The 17,054-nt window shown below is 41.7% G+C and overlaps 1 protein-coding gene across 2 annotated transcripts in view; it reads left to right on the forward strand.

Moving 5' to 3' along the window:
- Positions 1-17,054, forward strand: part of alk (ALK receptor tyrosine kinase) — a 298,545-nt gene that overhangs the window by 258,007 nt on the left and 23,484 nt on the right. For both annotated transcript variants that reach the window (XM_018695171.2, XM_018695172.2), the window contains exons 11-15: positions 4,169-4,288; positions 10,697-10,862; positions 12,378-12,525; positions 15,299-15,409; positions 16,043-16,184. In XM_018695171.2, coding sequence (XP_018550687.1) covers positions 4,169-4,288; positions 10,697-10,862; positions 12,378-12,525; positions 15,299-15,409; positions 16,043-16,184 — 687 coding nt within the window. The remainder of the gene's footprint in view (positions 1-4,168; positions 4,289-10,696; positions 10,863-12,377; positions 12,526-15,298; positions 15,410-16,042; positions 16,185-17,054) is intronic.

Below are 17,054 nucleotides of genomic sequence, written 5' to 3' on the forward strand. Positions count from 1 at the left end.
AAAAGACGCTGTTTCCAAGAGTGATCACTGTGAGTGATTAGCATGATGGATCTCTGAGTGTTATGACACAGCCCTGTAATATGTTTTGGTAGAAAAACATACTGCGAACACATTATGCAGAGGTTCAGCCATCCGTGGCCTTTTTCCTACACTTCTCGAGGCTTTAGTGTGATTTATAGTTTGGCAAGCACGTGTGCTTGATGATGCGTCCATTGCCCTTCAGGTGTTGGACCTGGCTGTCAGTTTTATCATTTTATCTTCACCAGCATCATTAAATTACTTTATTGGGTTAGACAGCACAGGAAGTTCATCCTTTTCTCTCTGCCACATACCATCAGTTCTTCCCACACTTAGATACAGTAACAGCAACACCAGCTGCTTCTGTAGAGATCCCCAAACATCACACTGTGAATTTTCACCCACAGCTGGTCCTTGACATCGTTGGATAGTCCATGCAATGCTTCTCAAAAGATTTACCATTACATAAACTGAAATTTGGATGGAAAGACTCTGATTTTTAGGACTGAAGGCTGCCTGTTCATACTGTGTTTTATCAGTAAACAGCCATACATAAAGATATTTATCTACTTACAATGAAGGTCTGGTCAGTGTTTCTGTTCCAATTGTGTGCTGTGTATATGTCTTGGCCAGCTGCTGTATCTGTGTTATATCTCATGGTAACTTGTGTAATACAGCTAAGAGAAACTGAAATGTATTAGTTTTAGTAATTTTCACTGCACCTGTGAGGTTTAAGAAACATGGAGACACACCATAGACCATTAAGTGCATAAACTCTACAATCCCTCAGTATATTCACGGTGATGACACACTGTATGGGGCTAATTTAAAGCAGGTTATTCAAATGTGGTCTGTGCCAGGTTTATGAGCTACTTTGTGGTCTTATATGAATAGCAGCAACAGGATCAACAGTCACAGCTTCAGGTATGTGCAAGTAAACAGATTACAAATCCACAAGTACAGTATGTGTTCTTATATTTGAGAAAACATACTACAGTTTTTGAATCCCTTGTTCCCATAAGGAATAAGACTGACTGTCAACATGAAGTGTCTGTAGTGTGGATATTTCTCAGAGCTGTTGCATCGAGATATTTTGGGATTGTGGCTGGGTGGTAACGAGGTGCCCCCCCATGGCTGGCCTCTGGTGGGCTTCAGGTAGCTTACGGCGCCCTGCTAATGAACAGTGACAGCCACGCCGGCTGTTGCCCTGCCCTCTGGTTCATGCTGCTCTGTGGTGGACCTGCTGAGTCCTTCTCTTGCAACAGCAGCATACCAATGCTGTGTGCACCAGCTTTGTCTATTCCATAGCCCTGCTGTAGCATGTTGCCCCATGCTCAGAATAACAATGCAGTGAACCTTATTAGTGACTTTGTTAAAGATAGAAAGTTGCTGAACTTGTGTACACATAAAACATCTAAGGGTCTTACTTACAGAGAGACAGTGGTGTGTAGAGTGCTTCTGCTAGCCCAAATAATCAAACATATTGCAGTCACTCGCATGCTGTATGTAATCCATCAAATCTGCACATAAACTCTATCTATATCAAAGCTCCCAAGCAGTGCAGACTTAGACGATCATATTTATTTGAGGATTACAAGGCCGGGGAATGAGCTATTGATTTTTTGCTGGCACATTTTAGGTAAGCAGTGCTAAGGCTTTTGTAAGCTTTGAAGCCAAAATTACAAGATTTCCCTACCCCAAAGAAAGTTTTAGTTAAGACCACCAGCCAGAGCCAGATCAGATTCAGTGCACAGCTTTGGCGTACCTTTAAAGATAAATTGCAGAATTTTGATCAAACTGTTCTTTAATGCTATACACAGTATCACCCAGAGGACCATGGGTGAAACTTTAATTCAAACACAAAAAATAAGTTGTTTGCTCTAAGTCAAAGTGAGAGGGTTTTCTCAGACCAAATGGAGCACTGCCACATAAGCTTTCCAAACCTTTCAGCTGTTGAGGGAGCCCCTTGCCATATTGTCATAAACGGTGAGTTTTCAGCCTGAGGTGACAGGGGAGCCAGGATGGAGAGGAGGGAGTGTTTCTGTGGTAAAATGATTATAGAGATAAAGATGAAAAGTCTTGTTTTTGTCCCCTGATACAGCCAGAATGATGGCAATGATGGGAAGGCAGGCATGATTTGTTTTCACCAAGGAAGAAAATGACACAATGTGGGCAACTCATTGGCTTGTCACAATTAGGAAACTTGTGGTTGGATTTCTGCTTGAAATTCAGCTCAGGCAACTCTTTTCTGAGGTCTTGGAAACAGCATCTGCTCATCAATGGGTTGGTAGTGATATACAGAGGTGCAACTTTTTACTCCTGAAATAGTTGTGGCTTAGAAGAGCAAATCAAGTGAGAGAAATCTCACGAAACCTTTAAATCACACACATTGCTGTTTGCCATCCAGGGCTACCCTATGGAGAATATCAGGCAGCTACAGTGTAAACAAACTGTATGCTGTTCTGCTGCTCTACAAGACAGACCAGTCTACAACTAGAAACCTTCTCTTTTCTCTTGCCGTATGAAATGCAAATAGACCCTGAAACCATGTAATCCTCCTCTCAACAATCTATTCCATATTCAGGACAAAAATAGGCCTTAATATGCGGGTCATATACACATCACAGAATATCACTTACAATGCATTGTTTGCATGCCTCAAGTATCTAACTGAGCACATTGGAAGTGTTTAATGGAAGGACTATAAGGAAGATGCTGATAGACTGAAGCATTGTGGCAGTCTCACTGAAAGAGTAATGATTTCTATTGTTCTAAAGCTGACTTGACAGTCCTGTCTCCTTGGGTGGCATATACTGTATCCACCTTTGTTATAAAAGTTATAAATCAGAGACAAGATTAGGAGAATAGCAGCAGGTCGAGATCTGAAACTATGCCCCTGTTTAATATCATATCATTGGCAGCATTATCAGCCCTGCAAACCACAGTGATCCATATCTGCCTTCTCTAAAACGATGTCAGTTGTACCAAAGTCTGTTTTCACAGCAATCAGCAAGGGTCTAGCAACAGAGCCACTGAGGGCTTTTCTACAGAACATAGCATCAAAGACATGAGAGGCTAGATGAAATCAAAACGTGGCCTCTCCTTAGAAACGAACGAAGAGTTAAAGTCACATTTATAGTATCTAATCTGAACATTTCCATATTATCTGAGTTCTTTAGGTAAGAAAGCGAAATGTAATGTCATACATGTCACACAAGTTGAAGGAAAAAGTACACGCTCTGATATGTCTTCAGTGACTATTGTTAGCAAATAATTCTTTAAATTGTTTTTAATGTATTATGTTCTCTAGGGTGTTGTAATACTGTTGTTGGACATTGATTTTGTGATTTCAGCACTTCCCCAAATAAATACTGAAGTATTTACTGAGAATTTTCTTATATTCAGCTGACAGGGTTGCATTGATTGTTCGTGTAGCCTGTACAGTCCCTGATCAGATGTGGCAGCAGATTTCTATAACACCATTCAGGCCATTCTTTTATAGCACTGATTGCAGTGCATGGACCTTATCAAGGAAAGTGGTTCATCTGCTCAGTGATTCAGTCAAGCAACCATGGGAACTTCCTGTCTCTCCACCTCTAATAAAAACTAGACAGTGGGGATAGGTGACTCTTTATTCCAGGTCAGCATTCAACCATTATGAAAAATCAAGAAAAATTAGTATTCCCTAATTAAATATTGTTTGGGGAAAAAAGGGTTCCTCTATCTTGAGTCATAACAGCCAATCAGCCAGCCTTTTGCTCAGAGGACTTAAGTTTGGGTGAGAATTTGAGGGGAAGGGATCATGGTACCACCAAGTTTATGATCTCAGTCCTGGGAAGTGAGGCTGAGCCTTGATGGATTGCTACAAAACACCCAGACTGAATGTGCTTACACATCTACTATAGAGACGGATTGAGACAGGGAGAGATGGAGAGGAGCTGGATGTTGTGCATCCTACTCTCTCTGTGAAGCCACTGGTGGTACAAATGAAAGAATGACCCCTGCTGGTGGTTCAACATTTTCTGTGCTGTGAGGGGTCTGCAGCTGCTGTTCTTAAGCAGTTATTCAGTGTAATAGCAACAGGATTTCACTGCTGCACACAAAGGAAAGAAAGCAGTCTTTTCAATAACTGCATTATTTTCCATTTCAGCCAATGGCGAATTTCCACCAGTGGTCACCAGCACAACCAGGCTGCCATTTAGACCGACTAACAAGACTACAGCCACGTCCATTGGAAGCCCTGTGACAGACTTCCCCACCACAGATTACTGTAAGTGTGAGCTTGATTGCCACAGTTTAACTGGAAGTGTGAGTAACACTCAGATGTGAATGTCTTCCATCCCAGAGGAGAACATCCTCCACATTGACATTTTATATCTGTTTCTCTCTCTGTCTCCCTTTGTCTTTCCTGCTCTCTCTTTTGCTCACACATCAAACTCACACACATGTACGCTTGCATGCATTAATGATTCACAATTACTGTACACGTGCTGAGCTTGGCACAATGCACGAGCTGCAACAAAGTAAGTGTGCCCCCTACTGGTCTATACCATGTCCACATCTGCATGAGAGCTGCAGAGATCTCTTTTGGCATTAAATGGAGCAGGACAGGCAGTTTTGAAGTGTAAAATCCTCCAATTTGTCTCCTGAGAATGTCAGTGGAGCCAGTTACACAGACTTGACATTTTCCACCTCGCACTCTCTCACTACCCTGCTTCAAAAGGGTAAAGACAAGCAGAGGTTCAATTTCTGTATTTAAAGTCATAAGTTAGAGTCACTTTCATATCAAACCTGCTCTAAAACACATTTCTTCAACTAGTAGCTTTGAAGTGCTTGAGGAACACTGGACTTGTTGAAGCTTCTCCTCTCTGCCGTAAGATATCAGGCACTACCGTTTTAGTGTTACACTGGACAGAATGAAGAAATAATTGCTAATGTAGACATCACACTTCTTATACAAATGCCAATCAAATGTAACACGTGAACTTTGTCTCAGTTTCTGTGACTTTGAGGACTGGTTTCCAGTCCAAAGACATGATTGGTCTAGACACTCATTCATCTATGTCTTGCTTTCTCTCCCAGGCGGCATAAAAGGCTTTATGACATTCAAATGCTGTTAAAGCCCAGCAAATCAATTTTGTGGGGTATGGATGCTGGCCTTCTATTTGAAACTGGTTAGATGAATCACACTCGCATACTGTGGGCTCTGATACACAAACCAGCCTAACTGACAGACCAACTGATCAACTGCTTTGCATCATCAAATTGCAATTGAACATACAGCAAAGACCACAGCCAGCAAGGAAGAGGGAAAAAATAAAGAGAATTTGTCTTAAATTGGAGAAATCGCTGATTAATTAAACCTGAACAGTCAGTCAGATGGTTCTCTCACTGTCTGCCCACACTGCAATTAACATAAGCATTCAATCTGCTCAACAGCCTGACTGATAAGTGCAGACTGGAGCAAATGGCCCTTGACACACCACAAAGAGTAGGGTGATGGTCAGGCACAACAACAATGCTTAACAGAAGCCTGAAGTGAAACGTTGCTGACTGTTGACTTGGTGTGTCCAGGCACTAATGCTAATTTGTGCCTCTTTTTGTGCAGTGACTTGTCTGATTGAATGTCTGTGATGTGGGTCACTCTTCAGTCTTGAGCACAAAGCAGGCTATTTGTCTCTGGAGGGTCAAACGGGGACAGTAAAAGATCAGACTAATGTTTTGCCGGCTAACATGATTTGATAATGTTACAGGATTATGCATTGAACTGTAGCCAGAGGCATGGGTCAGTCAGCAAAGAAAGGTTACTCAGTCTATCAAGAAAATCTTTCATGCTGAGCAGGAAACATGGCACTAAAATACAGTATTATATAGGGTATTTTATATAGGAGAGTCTGGTACCTGATTTTGCTGCAAAGGCACTAACAAAAAGACTATTGTAATGTGCTTACACAGATGAGAGTCAGTATGGATACAATAAAGCCAGCAGACTTGAATCTCTGCAGAGAAACATGGGACTTTGAGATCACACTGCTCTCGCCCTTGTAATTATCATAGATATTAACTCAGGGGAAAGAAGTTGAACTCGCAGTTATACGTTGGCCATTTCAAAGACAGCCTTGAGCGGTTAACATTCGCCGGGCGTCTCCCTTCTCCCCTTCTGGAGCTGATGCTTTGACGTCTGCAGGGCAGGACGGCAAGCCTGATGAGAGTTTTAGCTCAGCAGACCTGTCACTCCAACAAGGCTGTCTTCTTCCCCCGACACGCTCAGTGATTAACCCCACCAAACGTCATCGTCTCTTGTCTCCTCTTACACTTCCCTTCATCTTTCCTCTCTCTCTGCCACCACATCTGTGCCTAGCACATTTAGTTCCCTTTTTTTCTTCATTTGTTTCCCGTCTTCATCATTTAAAAGATATTGAAAAGCTATTGACTGTCTGTTAGTTCTCATTATTGTCCTCTCATCCTGCCACCCTGTCTTTCAGTCAGCATCCACCTAGATCTCAGTCAGCTATCCCACTTCTTGCTCCTGCTCTTGTTTTTCCTCCACTCTAATTTCACCTTCATTCTTTTCTTTCTTCTTGTCCTTTCCCCTCATCTCCATTGATTCCCCACTATTCTGGCAGCAGGCACTTTCATTTCTCACCACTGCCCTACTGTGTGGCACCCACCTCTCACTGCTGACTCAGCAGTTGCTTTGGGGGGGAAGTGAAAAAGTCAACCTAGATGAGCTTGCTTCCCTTTCTTTCTGTGATTACCTCTCCTGATGGGAAAGGAACGCGTCACTAACCTCAAAATCAGCTCCAGGCTTATTTCTCTCTGGCCATACACGGTATGAGAGTGTGTGTGTGTGTGTGTGGGTGTGTGATTGACTAAGATTAGTGTTCTCAGGTTCTTTAAAGATGACAACAACTACACAATGCACTATCACGATGTAACAAAATGTCATTATGTTTGCTCCTTGTCTGCAAAAGTGTGGCAGGATGTACAAACATTAGCTTCTTTGAACAGGCAGCACATTTTCATATCAAGGTGTTCCACTTCTGCTCATATAACAACAGATCAACAACAAAAACCCAAGTTGTGTGGAGTAAACTGGCATGACATCAAAGACAGAAGGCATGGTGTCTGAAGCAATCTGATTGGCTCTTGAAAGTAAATGACAGCAGATGTCGGTCCCTGAATGCTGCGTGCAGAAAAGGAGTTTTGGCCATTACGTGCTCACTAATTAGTCGCACAGAGAAGATGTGAGTCTATGCTTCATTGTTTACATGATCATAAACACTGGCCTGCAGCAATCAGTTAGCTAGTTGTTGTTACTTTGGGTTTTGGAGGAAGAACATTAGTCACTAAGACAGATATGAGACTGATAACGAGCAGTGCCACGCAAAACAGGCTTTTGTAATTAATTGGACTCGGGTGCTCCATAAGCTTTGTATTTAGCATTCAAATCCATTCATGGTATGCCAGCCTTGATCCATCTTTCTAATGGCCAGCCCAAGGAGGACAACTAACTGTCACTAGATAAGGAAGATACATGCTAAGAGAGAAAAGCAGTGTAGAATGAGAAATTACATATTGGTTTTACCTACAGTATGTTTACGGTCGTTGTTCAAGTGGAGTTTTGTAGAGGTATAAGGTCCAGAAGACATGAACTAACATGGAAAAACAAGTTATCAAATACATTTATCATGTTTTTTAATATAATGTGCCTTTAAAATCAAATGTATGAGAGGCATGTTTTTTTCACAAAGGGATGCTGTCGGTCTGAACATGGCATTAGTCCAGCCTGCACAGTTCTGACTGGCTCAGTTGTTTCCCCCACTGGGAAAGAGCTGATGTGGAACCAGGCTAACCCAATCACAGCTAAAGTCAAAAAACATTAGAATTAGAGAATTTATGCATCAGAACTCAATCAAATAGCAGTTTGACCCAACATGCCTTTTTGTACTGAGTGATGAAGGCACTCTCCATCTGTCTATTTGACCATCCATCTGTCTGTTGCAGGACACAATAACTTGGATGTTGCTCATCATTTTTTCACAAAACTGAAAGAATCTCATTGTTGCTTTCTGGCAATTTACTCATTCTGTAGCTTAACTGGGAGCTTGTTTACTTGTTCCACATTGGCCTAAGAACTGCCCACTGTCATTCACAGACAGTGACATTTTTACTGTTGGCTTGTTTTGATAATGTTCAGAGGAGATAAAGAGTGCTGGAATATTACTGTCAGTAGTGCAATCCAATCAGAGACAATTTTCTAAACGCTGAGTGTCTCCTTCTCTCTCCATTTGACTCTTTGTCTCCTTCTCCCTCTTATTCGACTCATCTGGAACAATATCTCACTGATGACAGTGTACGGCATTACCCCTGTCTTTGATGGAGGCCAGTGTTTGTTATTATGATGGTATACCACTGGTGGCAAAGTTCACAGAAAAGGAGATTTGTATAATAGTCAGGCGGAGTCAGAGTCTCCTCAGGGATGTCTGTGTGTATGTGTGAATCAGTATGTATATACTAGTGTGTGTGCTTGTGTGTTGCAGGTCAGAGAGGCTGAGGAGTGTGCATCATCTATGAGCACATCTTTTTTTGTTTGTTCTGCCAAGTGCCTATCACAGAATGGCTCATTACGCGTGTTGTGGTTGTGTGTGTGTGTGTGTGTGTACAAAAACTCACTTATATTGATGGCCCAACAAGATCAATCAGCTGGGTTGAAGTGTGAAACCAACCGCACCCTAGGGAGATTAGAAGGAGAAATCGAACGGAAGACTTGGCTACTTTCAACACCAACAGCGCTAATGTCAAAAAGTCCAGCTCACTCCACATAACAAGAATGTCATTCATATCAAATAGCCAAGAATTCACAATCTCAAAGTAAGAAAAACTTAATTGAGATGCAAAATACAGACTTTATATCTTACCTGTCACTTCTTTCTCTTTAGCATGTCCTACCTTAACTGATTGCCATCTCACAGTAACCCATTAAGTACGGTAAGATTTACGTCTAAAGAACCATTTGGCTTTGGAGGCTTTTCTGCTCCAGTGATGGATTTATTCCCAGCAGTCTTAACTCTTTTTACCTTGTTGGGTGTTGAAAATACTGACTTGAGGGATCAATTTACTACTGCTGGATGGGAGCCAGACAGAGCTCCAGTCACCCCACAACAGTGTTTTTTACAGTAGGAGTACATTTGCTAAGACCAGGCTAAACTCCAAATCGTTCTGTTACCATAAAGGTGTTTCAAAGTGTTTTTGAAAGTATCAGCCTGCTTGAAATTATCTGCTGGCAACACTTTACCAAACTTAGAGAGATGTTTGTGGGGAGACAGAGTACAGCTCAGTGTGAATTACGGATGTTGAATCACTTTGGGGTGTCCTTGGCCCAAACCAATCATGAGGATCAGACTGACAAATATGATGCTCGACATGCAGTCCATCCAGGTTTCAGCAGTAACACTAGTCATCATCTGGATAGGAAGCGACAGAAACACTCAGGATGAATGTTTGCTGTGGTTTTAAGATTATGACATCCCAAAAACACATTACTTCTTCTCCTGCAAAAGCACAATTTCTTGCCATAACTCAACTGGAGATAATTAATAAGAAAATTGTCTATATTTTCATTTTGTTGTTTGTAGGTAAACACACAGGCACACACATGCTAAAAATATCAGCTTCCTGCTGTTGTTTACCTCAGTGAGAGAGAGTAGATTTTGGCGAGAGATCCTGGTAAATACTGGGATCTCTATTCCTAGGCTTCAAGTCTATTAGGCACTACACAGCAGGAGCAGCAAAAGGTGTTGTGGCGAGAGCATCCTAAGTTTAAGTTGCACTCCTGAGACTTCTCTCATGCAGTCTCTTCTATTTCCTGTGTATCCTGTCACATTTTAAAGCAAAAAGTAACAAAAAAACAAAAAACAATGCCTGTGTCTGGCCATTCCAAAAGTATCTAATCTCAGACAGTATTACAGTCACTCTGAGCAGCAAGTCTAAGCCTACAAAAACCACCATGTGAGTTCAGTTCTGTTGCAGGAATGACTTTGACTTTAGTTCGTGTCAGATTTGCAATAATAAGCCCTGCTCTGAAATGAATGTTAAGTAGTCTCTGAGCGTTCACATCCAGGCTGAGGGAGAAAGAAGAGAGAGAGAGAGGTGCTTCACTCCCTGGTGTCCTCCTCATTGCTCTTTGTTCACAAGCCTTAAATCAGGATTTAGTACAGCAGTGTTAAGTCCTTCCACGTCCATCTGACAAGACTAATCTCGTGCTAATTACAGTGAAAGGAACTCCAATTAGCACCAACACATGGGATTACACAGAAAATGAGGAGAAATGTTTGTCACCTGTGATCCTGTCACTGTGTCCCCTGCTGCGGTTGTGAATATGATAATAGTAGCATCTCATGTGAGTAGCTTCCAGTTTAGAGCTTGCTCTCCCGATATGTAATAATTTCCTTCATATCTGTATATTTGGATTTTATTGACTTGAAAGTGGTGCAGTGGGGAACGTGAAGTGGAATGAATGTGAGACAAATAGAACTGTAATGACTCTGTGGTGAACTCTCTATCATCTTTAAGTTTGCTTAAATGCATATGAGACTGAATACAGAGTATGTGCCTGTGCAGCTCTGTGTGTTCCATGAAGTGCTTAATGTTATTTTCCCTTTTTCTTCATGTGCAGCCAAAAAATGGATTTTTCATACCTGTGGGGCTGTGGGCCCTGAAGGCCCAACTCCCACTCAGTGCCTCAACTCCTACAGGAACAGCAATGTCAATGTGACAGTAGGCACCAGAGGGCCCTTCAAAGGCATTCAAATGTGGCGGGTCCCAGAAACTGGCACCTACAGGTAGGACTGATGCCAGAGTATAAAGCCCCTGAGCACACAAACACAATATTTTCACTCAACACCCACACCCATTTTCTGAAGGGTCTCATTGTGTTTCCGGGCCAATCATTAGGTACATCCACTTGGGCTCATGAGCACTCAACACATACAGTAAACAGTACACACTTAACCTCTCAGTTTTAGGTATCAGCTCACTCTGTGCAACTCACATTTTTTGCAACAATGCAGACTATTCCTCACGCCCACCTCCACTCCTCTGTGCATCAGTAGCACATCAATCTTCCACAAGCAAACAGAGAAATATCACTATCAGATTCTTGCAGGAGGGAGCAGAGGCTGGAGTAATGGCAGCTAAATAGCATGATTCACTCAGCACCTGACTCCCAAATCCAAAAACCACCCACCTCCATGTCTATGTTGGTGGCCTTCACAGCTTCAAAATGCCTCAACAATCAGCCTTAGCACCTTGACCTCAAACTGTGCACTGCTCCAGGATTAATGTTGTAATATCCACTACCTTGTGCCGGATCAATATTCCTCCTGTGGGCATTCATGACAACATGAGGCGTTTAACTTGGATTTGACTTGGATTCTTCAAACAGAAACGCCTCTGAAAGCTGTTAGCCTCCCACATCAACACACAACAATCATACACACACACACACACACACACTGCTAAGCTTAGCCAAAACCCTTGAGTCTCAAAATACCTAACTAACAACATGGACATCACTGTCTTAGCACATGTCCCAGAGTTTTAGAAAAACACCTTCTGTCTCCGCACAAACTCCACAATTGTGGTCTTGGTGCGGCCTGGTTTAGCTGGCAGAGCCTGTAAATGAAGCTGACAGACGGCCACAGAGATGAATATGTGCTCTGCATCTCCCAAAAGTCATTAGGCAAACAGCTGAGGTAGCTACTGAGCACCGGGCAACGTTCTCTCTCTCCCCACCAAGCTCAACCACCAGGGAAGAGAAATATCGAAGCACTCCCAAAAACCAATCAAGCTGTTGTTTTTTTTCCCTGGCAAGAAAACTGGAACGTTTGAAATTAGTGTCTTCTGCTACAAAAGTGTGTATTTGTTGGTCTGTTTGTGTTCCCGTGCATTGTAGTCTATGTAGACTAGTTTTGTGTACATATGTTTTTGCTTCAGAACAGTGTGCCATGCTAGGTCAAATATTTTGATTAAAAACACTCATGGTGAATTTCAGTGTTTGCAAATGTAATTCAATGTTGCACACTCATGAAATCACAGGGGGAATACTTGAGGACTGTTTATCAGCCCCAGGTTACATCTGATAAACACGTACACTAAATGCATCATCATTGCCAGGTGAAAACCTCTTAACTCAAGTTTTGTTTATACCCATAAAAACCTTCCAAAACCAAATGGAATCAACCAGCCTCTCATTTCCTGTATCATTAGAATAATTATTCCACTAATGAGTTTTTTTTTAATTTGTGTGTTGTTTTTGTTTTTGTGTATCTCTACACATTTGTGTGTGTTAAAACCAGAATCACAGCCTATGGTGCTGCTGGCGGTCGTAGTGTGTTGGCCATGAGCAGGTCACATGGTGTCTACATCACGGGAGACTTTCTGCTGAGGAGAGGCGAACTGCTGTACATCCTGGTGGGACAACAAGGAGAAGATGCATGCCCCAATGTGAGTGTAATTTAATTAGTTCAATGAGTGTGTCAACTATCATGCAGTAAATAGATGTTCACAAGCATATGAGAACCTATAGTTTGCAGTTTGTCATAAATCAAGATAAACTTAAGAGAATGATTAATTATGATACAGAGTCAATTCATGGGTCTAAAATAAAATAGCCATAAATGCTGCAATGATTCAAGTTTGTGAAACAGGAGTCCAGTGATTTTGTCTTGTTTATGGACCACAAATGGATACAACAGCCCTTTATTATCCCTCATGTATTTGTTTGCACTAAACGATGTTGACATAGGAAAGTTAAAGTAGCCTATAAATTGGTTTGAATTATATCCTTGTCCACACTGTACAACTAGATAGTAGTGGAAGGGAGATTTATAGTGAGATTCAACATTCTTTAACATTCTGCAAACAGACCTGGCAGTCTTCCTCATGGACCCTGAGCGGTCCCTGGATCTCGCTGTGGATACCCATGCTCTAAGTTGTAACATTTTATGGCCACCAACCACTGTTTAAATCTGCGGTCGACGCTTGCAGTGATCTCCTCGTTGTCTCTCTTAAGCTTACTTGTGTTCTTTTGCCAGGGGTGGCTGTCATCCATTATGCTCTGGAGTTTCTTCACTGGCAGCCACGCAGCATGTTTCCTCTCACAGTTCACAACACTGAGAATAAAACCCTCCCAGTCGCTCTACTTGCCAGTGAAACAATCCATCATCTGCTATTTAAACGTTAACACATATACAGTAAAGAAATTCTGTAAATTCTGTAAAGTTCACACATTGTTAGTTTGTGGGTTATGTAGCTATTTTTATGTCCATAGGATACATGTTATGTTGGATAATACATTATCACTGGAGGAATCCATCTCTCTCTGTGCCCCTGTCTACAGTTATATTGATTTGACATGCAATGAACACTACAGTATGTCAACACAATATGTCAGTCTTATCAATTTTCAGTTAAATGAATTAACTGAGTGGAGAGTGCAACAGAACAATGACAGCATAGATGTAGAAATGTCATAAAGAACAGGTCAAACATGAAAACATTTTATTTTAAAGAGCCTTCGAATACAACATGAATGTTCACATGGAAACAACAGTTTTCTGGGGTGAATAATAAGATGGTGCTGATTTAACAGCCATTCTTGTATCATGGATTGTTATAGCAGGATATCAGGCAGCTCAAGTGCCTGTTGTGTTTTGTAGTTTTGTTTTCAAGAGGCAGAATGTGATGCTTTGCAGGCAGGGGTCCTCACCACTGTCATCCAGTTATTAGTTTTTAACATGGTGGTGTGTCTTGAAGTGCTCAGTACAGAAGAGAGGGACTTGGCTGTCCCAAAGTGAGACTGAAGTCGTTTAAGGTTCCTCTTATTTCCCCCCAGTTCTGACAGCGAGAGGTAGCAACTCTCTCCTAAGGGTCGCTCTGAAAGTGATTTGTGCTGTAGAACAGTGTTTTCTCACACCTAGCCTTCCCTCTGGTGAGGGAAATGATACCGCCCCTGTCCTGACAGATACTCTTTCTTTCGTGCCTTTTTTTCCTACTATGCATGCACACATGCTCAACACACACACCTGCGCTCTGTCGTTCTCTTTCCCTCTCAGACACAAACTCAACTTTAAAGTGAGGAGCTGCAATGACAGAACAGGCTGGGAGGAAGAAAGAGCGAGGAAGACTCTCCCATAACATTTGAATATACTGCCTTTTACCCCCTCTACCCGTCAATCACAGTTACTGAAGTCCCGCCCCCTCCTCCTTCCCAGCCCCTCAGAGTTTCAGCTCAGACAGATGAGGGAGTCAAGGGAGCGATGAGCGACTGTGAGTGTGTGCTTGTGTGAGGCTCAGACAGAGTGAGGGGAGGAAACTTATGCCCTCTCACTCTCAGAGTAGGACTGGCTCCAGGCAGTTCAGCATGATAGCACACACAAGGCAGACACATCAATTCACAAAACCTCAGCTATGGCAAAGTCCCTGCATCTAACATCATTTGCCAACAAAACGTCCAGTTCCATTTTAATAAAGAGGCTGTATTTCTGGGAAACAGAGTGGAACAACGACAAACTGACTGACAGACTGTCTTTATTGGTTTACATAATAAATCAGCGTAAAACATAATGCCAATGGAATCATTTTGGGGTCATGTTTTCACTGTTTCATAACCCTTTAAGATGAAATGCATAATTTTGAACTCATTTTACTGCCAATGATGACAAAGAGGACCGTTGTTATTGGTATGCAGTAAAAATTCCATCAATCAACCAGGTAATGTGAACATGAATATATTATCAAGTATAGTAATAAACAGGTGTGACAAACCTGTCACGTCTGTTTATCCATGCCTGATGTCTCTCAATAGCAGAATAATGAGGGTATTTCCAGTGATGGTGAATTCAGTGGTTAAAACATTGATTGAAGTTTTGTAAACAACATACTAACCATCTGTTTACTCATCTGCAACATAATACACACTGTGAACAGGAAGCTGCTCAACAGCAGCATCACAGATTTACAATGTACAATACTGAAAGTAAACAGGAAATCAGTAAAAATTTGAAACCACACTGGAATTGTAACGGGAACACTGGTCCTTACTTTTCAGTTCCTGTTTGCATCTGGATGTTTCTGCTTGGTATTTGCTCACCATTGTAATGCTAAACCCTTACACTCACAGAAGCTGGGGTTTGGCAACTGCTCAGCCTTCTCATACACAACTGACATCCATGAAAGCAATTCTCCGCTGAACTGACATCTCTCTCCCTCCCCGCAGTCCAACGGCATGCTGAATAAGATCTGCCTGGAACAGAGTAGCCCAATGGTGAACAAAACTCAAGTGAAAGGGGGCGGAGGAGGAGGTGGCGGTGCTACATATGTATTCAAGGTAAGAAGATGCTGAGGGAATACACCCAGGGAAATAGGGAGATATTTTTATATTTGATACATAGGAACTGCATATGATTTATAGATTTGTATGATATTCCAGTCAAAAATATGAGCCACATATATAAAATGCCACATATATAAAATGAGCCAGATTTCTCTTGCTGCTTGTAGAATACATATTACATTGCATTTTTGTGCCATGTTGTCAGCTCACTATACCATTCAAGTAGTTCATATGAGATATACAAGATAAAAGCTAATACAAGTGGCCTGCTGTTACTCCTATATATATCAATGATCATAAAGCACTAGAGCCAAGCTACCAGCAGACATAAGTTATTTTGTTGTCTCTATGCTGATAATTGAACAGATAAACTGACCATCTTTCATAATCCAGAGTATTCCTTTGAAGGATAGCTCTTTCCCCCTTTTCCTGGTCTTGTGGTAACCTTAGCTAATTGGCCACTGGTTCTGACTTCATATTTAGTGGCATGGCAGTCATATCAATTATCTTATAGTGTCTATATATTATCTGCAAAAAAGCAAACAATTGCATTTCCTAAAGTGTTGTTTTTTCCTCTGAAAAGCAGAAGCTTTTACATAAATATAACTGTAAACAATACTGACTCAGGTGGACAAAGAAGTGTACATCCCCCTCATCATCGCTGCTGGGGGAGGAGGCCGGGGCTACAGCAGCCAATCAGAAACCCAGCTGGAGCAGATGGACTATGACCTCAGCCAACCGGGACGCAATGGGAAGTCACACACAGCAGGTACACCACGCACAGCTTTCATATGGGTTGGCACTGTTTGTATGTGCATGCAACTGATTGTGTTGTGGTTAAGTGCATATGTAGGGAAACACAATATACTGCATACTGCTATATAGTGCATTGTTTGTGACTACAGTTATGTGAGTGTTAGTGAGAGAGCTCGGTACAGGGAGAAGACAGTGTGCAAAAGATACAGAGTCCATGATAGATCAGAGTAGATGACTAATACCTCATTACAGTACTGTAATGTAAATGGCTTGTCTTTCCTAACTCTAGGATGAGAAAGGCCGTGTGTATTCTGTTCCCCTCTGCACGCAACCACAATAATAAGCCAGGTTCACAGATAGCCTGAAGGGAGGTGCTTATTTGCATGTCTACCTGTACTTGTAAACACATCCATTTACCCTGAAGGTGTTTCATAGACGTTCCACCTCTGTGTGCCAGTGTTTGTGTTTTTGGCAAAACAAAGCAGTGTGACCCTACTCATGTTAATTCATATGGAGCACGTTGTCTAACTGTGTAATGTTACATCCATGAACACCGCCGGTTCCATTATTCATCTTTTAGGAGTTGACGAACAGCTCAGAAAACACAAGATATTGATTTTTACATCTTCACAAAGCCCAAGGTTTACTTTTGAGGAAACTCTGTGAATGAAAAATGAAATATTCAGCATGTTGGAGGAGGAGTTGCTAGTTTGCTGAGATTGGGTTTTTTTGTCGTTGTTTTCTTTAGTTTTTGTTTGTTTGTTTGTTTGTTTTCTATTTGTTTTTACATCTCTCAACCTTTGGAGGAGGAGAAGGAAAACGAAAGGGGAAAATTAAATGGGCTAGTCTCGGGGAATATGGGAGAGATTAGTTTTAACTTCAT

This window comes from Lates calcarifer, linkage group LG19 (assembly GCF_001640805.2).
Source record: "Lates calcarifer isolate ASB-BC8 linkage group LG19, TLL_Latcal_v3, whole genome shotgun sequence".
NCBI classification, from domain to species: Eukaryota; Metazoa; Chordata; class Actinopteri; family Centropomidae; genus Lates; species Lates calcarifer.